The sequence below is a fragment of the Austrofundulus limnaeus genome, unplaced genomic scaffold (assembly GCF_001266775.1).
Source record: "Austrofundulus limnaeus strain Quisiro unplaced genomic scaffold, Austrofundulus_limnaeus-1.0 Scaffold65, whole genome shotgun sequence".
NCBI classification, from domain to species: Eukaryota; Metazoa; Chordata; class Actinopteri; order Cyprinodontiformes; family Rivulidae; genus Austrofundulus; species Austrofundulus limnaeus.
Genome location: NW_013952467.1, coordinates 993,836 through 999,663, shown reverse-complemented (window position 1 = coordinate 999,663; position 5,828 = coordinate 993,836). Strand labels below are relative to the sequence as shown.

Below are 5,828 nucleotides of genomic sequence, written 5' to 3'. Positions count from 1 at the left end.
ATTCCACATTATTAAAAATAACTTCATTTCTGGACATTTATGGTTTGATTTATTTGTATGTTGTTACCGACATCTGGTGAAAATTTCATGTCATTAGCACCTCTAGTAATATATTTACTGAGAAAAATGGTGACGTGTTCAATACTTATTTTACCCTCTGTAGAAATGTAGCAGGACGGTGTAAATATTAAAGGATGTTTCAGGCTCATACCTGCAAATTCTTGCCGTAAAGCGCGTGCGAAAGCTCGCCCCACCACCTGGGCTCCCATAACTATAATCTGTGCGAGATATTTCGCCTGAAAAAATAAAAATAAAAATAAAGTGTCAGCGGCGATTAAATGGTCTAAACATGACATTTTAAGTGACAGGAATTAGATAAACATTATCTCTATAACATTTAGGCTGATGTAACAAATACACAATAAACTGAGCGACAACACGAGTCTAATTGGAAGTTAGAAGCTAAACTAACATGAAACATTATTTCATCATGAAGTCAAAGGTCCCCATAACGCCACTAAAACTGCGAATTAAACCGAGCGGATCATCTGTTCAAGTTGTCAGTCAACAGCGCTCACAGAATATACAATTCATACATTAACAAATATACAACTAAAACGATGTTCCTTACCATTTTAAAATATTATTTAGCCTGAGCGACTTCTATTTTAACATGCGTATCACTGAAGGTTACTGACGGGTCAAAGTTGAAGGCAGAACCGACGCAGATGGACTTCCGGTGTTTTTTAACACTGACACCTGCTGGCGGGGAAGACAAACTGCAGTCTGCTTCTGACCAACAACTAAATAATAAAACACTAAAATAAAATAATGATAATAATAATATGCATTGCTTAGAAAGTGCCTAAATCATAGGTAAAAAGTTGTTCAGAGAATCATTATTTTTTAATAATTTAAAATATTCTTTTTGGTTATGTTACTGACCCTCCTTGATGTTTAAAAGGAAACTTTAATTCTGATTAAAATAATGTGGTGTTATACCACAACAGATTAACTTTATGAATATACATTTGCCATGCATACACAGGGACAGTAAGAGTTGAGTTCACGAGGTGTTTATTGCAAGATGATTTAGAAAACAGTCCACATACTTTCACCATAGAAAGACAAAAACAAAAAAAACAACATCTTATTCGCTGTATAAAATCATTTTTTAAAAACACAGAGCAAGGCAAGTTAATCCAAAAACACCAAACAATCACAAGTATCTCTGAGAATCACATCAGATAAACTCATTTGGCAACGGGCGCCCATGTTTTAAACACAACCACGCACGACTGAAGCAGCCTGATCAACCCGGTCCACCAGAGGGTGTGCACACATTTATCTTGGATCAGTGTTAGGTTTCTGGTGATATTGCTGTAGCCCTGAGGAAAGACTACACAATGGCTATTGATGCATCCACTGAAACTTATTAATACTGTGCTGTTTGATTGTTTCCCACCCTGATCAGAGAGACATAAGAAAATTAGCTCATAATATCCCCTAAAACCGTCAGAATAAGTCAAAAATCAACATAAATACTACAGAGTAAACAAGAGTTAGTATAAAAAGGCCCTTTAAAGACTCACCATATAGGCTGTTTGGCTTTCAATGGAAGATTTTTTTCAAAATTTTATACCTCTACCTGTATTCATGAAGGACAAAATATTAAATTCTTAACAGGACAAAAGCCCCACCACGTAAATCATGCTAAAACGGTATTTTAAATTTGGCAAAACAAAGAAAATACATGTTTTTAAAACGGTCCAGTTTATGGTCCAACATAAAAGCTGACGACCCTGTTGTATCCTTGGAGGGGTTTTTGCACCTGAAGTTCAGACCTGTTACAGTGACCCTGTGTTTTATCTGACCAGACTGGAAGACAAAGTTGTGCTTTTTTGCAGCTTCATGAGATGAAATATTTTACAGTTAATTATGAACCCGTTCTTATGACTGGCCAGTATAACATCCATCTACTGAAGTGGTAAACTTTAACATCTAACAACTTTGTACAAAAAAAATAAATAAAAATAGGGATTATAGTATACCTAAACACAGACAATCTTTGCTTTATATCAGAATACCTCAGTGTTTACTATCAAATCATCACCACAGAAAACAAAAGATGCTACATCCAAATATTCATCCAGTTAGATGTGGGTTTGTGTCACATTAAACTGACTTTGATTTGCAGAAATCTGAGATATTCTTAATATTGTCACATAATATTTTTTCTTATACGGTGACATTTTTAACCATTCAGATGTGACCTACAACAACTTAATTTTATGTTAGTTTTTATTGATTGATTTGACCTGTTTGAAGAAACTGGGAACCTCTCAGTCTTCATCATCACATCTCAGCAGAGCAGAAGAAACCTCTTGCAAATGTGTTAACCCATTCGCATTGGATTGACACAATTTTCTCATCCTTTTGCAAAACAGTTAATGCAGATTTCATTCAAGAAGTCCAAATTCTGTTTTAGCTGTGGTTACAGAACAGAAACCATATGGTCCAAGCTCTTAGAAACTCCCCGATCAGTATGAAATCACCGAAAGCACCTGTCTGACACTTCTTCACAGAATTTTTCAATTTGCAATCAGTCTGCAGGCCTGTGTTCTTCTCTTATACTCTTATACTATAGATTTTTGTTCTTTACTGTAAAAGACTGTGTTTTTTATTTACCTAATTTCTCACACAGTAAAGGATTTTATTTTTATTTCCATGTATTATCTCCTGGAATATTTCATTTGTCAGGCACAGTCTGAAAAAAATGTAATCAATAAAATTTGCATCAAACCATATCTGCTTCTGGATGCATTTTTGCAAGAGGGCAAATTTGACTACAAACAGCACTGGCATGTAAGCTACGTACAGTCATAGGCTGCAGTGACAAACAATGGTGCACTGAGTCACACATGAGTGCTGTATTTTGCATTTTGTTGCCCATTGTGCACTGATTGATTGGAGGTGCTCATACATTGTGTCAAAGTTGAGTTGTTTGAAGGCAAAGTTTGCTTTTGTTCCATATTTGAAATGTTTTGACACAGTTAGTGCCTTTTGCAAACAAAATGTGCCATTTTGACCATTGTTAGGCCTTTGCGTTAAGTATTTTGAAAATGTGGTTTTTGAGTTGACGGCTGCGTCAAACCAATCAATGAAAACTGTAAAATCAACATGATTGAAAGTGAAGTTAGATTTCCTAAACACTTACAGATACAATACTAAAACCAGAGTGATTGTGGTTACAATTGTACAAGATAGTTTTGTGTTCAGATGGCTGCAATGTTTGTTGATGAAGATCAGAAGACGTCTGAGACCAGACAAGGACATCCTGTTTAATCATCCTGAAAGACAGGGAGACAAAGGTGAGGAAAAGTGAAGTGTATTTACAAGAAAACCTGTGAATCCCTGCTATTTTATTTGACTTTTTTTTGTATGCTTGACTCTTTACCTACTATAACAACAGTTCCAAAGTACTGTATATAGTAAATATTTAAATAGTGGTCATAAATGTAATATTTAACTCCCCAAAAAAGGAAACAAAGATGAAAAACTGGGATCAACACTTCTGAATTCCTATTAAGTTTATACCACACTTAGCTACTTTTACAAAGTGTACAATGGGGAGTAATTATTGTGAAGTGGAAAGCACTTGTTTCATCCTAAAAAATTAAGGGAAAAATGTTTTTTTTCATACTCAATTGACTATTTTCCCCATGTTTATCCAGACCTATCAACACAATGAAAGAGCTCTGTCCTTTTCAAGGCTGTGTAAAAGCCCTGGCATCCGTTCACTCACCCATTCCTCCTCATCAACACCCTCGAAGGACTCCTGAGGCAGCGGGTCGTCCAAGTTCCCCAGCTTGGCCACCATGGCACTCAGCAGCTAAATCCCACAGACAAGAGTGGTCAGATATGAGGTGTTGTTTTTTCTAAATACTTGTACTTTTTTTTTAAACTTTGTCTCAGTCATTCATGTAAAAGAGGATAAACTGAGTGGAACTTCTGTTCACCTCCTCTTTTTTCTGTTCATCAGTTTTTTCTTCCAGGTAAACAGATGAAGGCAGGTATTTCCTCACTGGAGCCTCTTTGGGGGCCTCACTCACTGGTAGACAATAATAATAAATAAAAACACACACAGACTGAATGACGCATGTCCATTAAAAGAAAGCAGTTGGAGCCGTGTTGAGTCTGTGCTGTACCTGGCGTCATGTCTTTGGGCTTCAGGCTGAGCTTTCTGTGTTGGCCGTTGGAGCCTGAGAGCCAGGCTGACGCCGTCAGTGCAGGTTCCCACCACACCGTGGTGTCGACGTACACATCGTCCTGGAAGAACTCTTTCTGGAGACACAAAGTGGGAACACGTTTTGTTGTTAGAACTAAACAACAAGAGGGGGGAAGCAGATTATCATTATTACAGCTCACTTTGACCCGGGGAACTCTAAAAGCCACGGGCTCTATGGTGGTCTTGGTGAGCATCAGTCCCACGGCGATCTCCACATCACGCACGTTACATGCAGTTTTAGGCAGAAAAACCAACCCCTGCACACAGAATTAAGTTCTTATCTCATTAATATTTATTTGACTTCAAGCTGCACTGAAGATCGGATATACTTAAACACATCAGATAAACTGACCTTATGAGGCTCTGGGGAGTTAAAACTGCTACATTCGATAAAGTACGGTTCTTCAGGGACCAGCTCGTAAATGTACACTCTGGTGTCGCCCTGAAAAACAGAGAAGGCCCAGTTTATATTCCTCTTTGGTTTAATACAAATTGTCCAGTGGTGGCTGTGGAGCTTCTCACAAAGTTTCCACTCATTTTCCTACTTTTCCAGTGAGAAATGCAACGCTGGTGTCAGGGTCGTAGAAAGGAATAAGAGTGGAGGGCGAGACGTTCACAGAAGTGCTGGCTACGGGTCCAGAAGAGACGGCGTCAGCAGAGTACAGGTAGAGTCCTCTTTCACTGCGACTGAAAAAAGATTTATAGGATCAGAGATAAACGTAGAAGGAATTGAGCGAACGGATTATAATTCATGCCTTCTTCTATAAAGAAGCATTTTTGTAAGAATATTTCAATCCTGACAGAATAATCCAGGGGTCTGCAACCTTTACGATCAAAAGAGCCATTTAAGCTACTTGACGCACAAATAAAATGTGTTCAGAGCCACAAAGCATGCTACAACTGCAATTAACAACCTGTGGTCCGTGGGCCTTTTCGAGGCCTTTTCTAGAACCTTTACAGCCAGTGGAGGTGACATTATAAAACAAATAAATATATTGTGAATTTTATTATTTATTAATTTTACACATCAGGACAAATGAAAAGACCAGATTCATGTAAACAAAAAAAAAAAAAAAATACTGTATATAGTTCATACCGAATATCATAAAGCATAGTACAACTGAACTATTCAGGCATATTTTTACAAACTCTTCTTATTATGTAGTTTTTAAATTCTTTAAAGGTAATTCTGATGGATTTGAGAAAAAGATCATAGAAAGAAGTTGGATTTTTTTAGTAAACAACAGGTTAGCATGAGCTAATCAACAGGTTTTACTTTTTGTATTAGTAGTAGTGATCACATATTTGCATACAAAGTGATTTCTTTTGTAGGTATAAAAACAAAGAAAAGAAAATGGTTCTGTTATGTTTTAGGTTGCAGACCCCTGGAATAATCAGTCAACGTTCATTTCTACCTGCTTTACTCTTTACTATAAACCAAATATGACCCTAATTTCTAGTACCTGTCAAATCCAGACACCAGGAGGTATTTGCCATCACACACCCACACAACACGAGCCCCTCTGTGGCCCTCTGGACC

The 5,828-nt window shown here is 37.2% G+C and overlaps 1 protein-coding gene across 3 annotated transcripts in view; it reads right to left on the bottom strand.

The window, feature by feature from the left end:
* LOC106518702 (mitochondrial import inner membrane translocase subunit TIM16) overlaps positions 1–5,828 on the bottom strand; it is a 118,004-nt gene that overhangs the window by 3,100 nt on the left and 109,076 nt on the right. The window contains exons 21-28 of one of the 3 annotated variants that reach the window (XM_014010088.1): positions 5,752–5,828; positions 4,834–4,975; positions 4,641–4,730; positions 4,429–4,545; positions 4,209–4,344; positions 4,020–4,111; positions 3,806–3,892; positions 212–296 (exon numbers count right to left, since the gene is read on the bottom strand). The exon at positions 5,752–5,828 is cut by the window's right edge and continues 9 nt beyond it. In XM_014010088.1, the coding sequence (XP_013865542.1) occupies positions 212–296; positions 3,806–3,892; positions 4,020–4,111; positions 4,209–4,344; positions 4,429–4,545; positions 4,641–4,730; positions 4,834–4,975; positions 5,752–5,828 (826 nt within the window). Of the gene's footprint in view, positions 1–211; positions 297–472; positions 574–631; positions 743–3,805; positions 3,893–4,019; positions 4,112–4,208; positions 4,345–4,428; positions 4,546–4,640; positions 4,731–4,833; positions 4,976–5,751 lie in introns of those variants that run through there. The other 2 variants (XM_014010087.1, XM_014010086.1) reach the window with 2 other exon arrangements.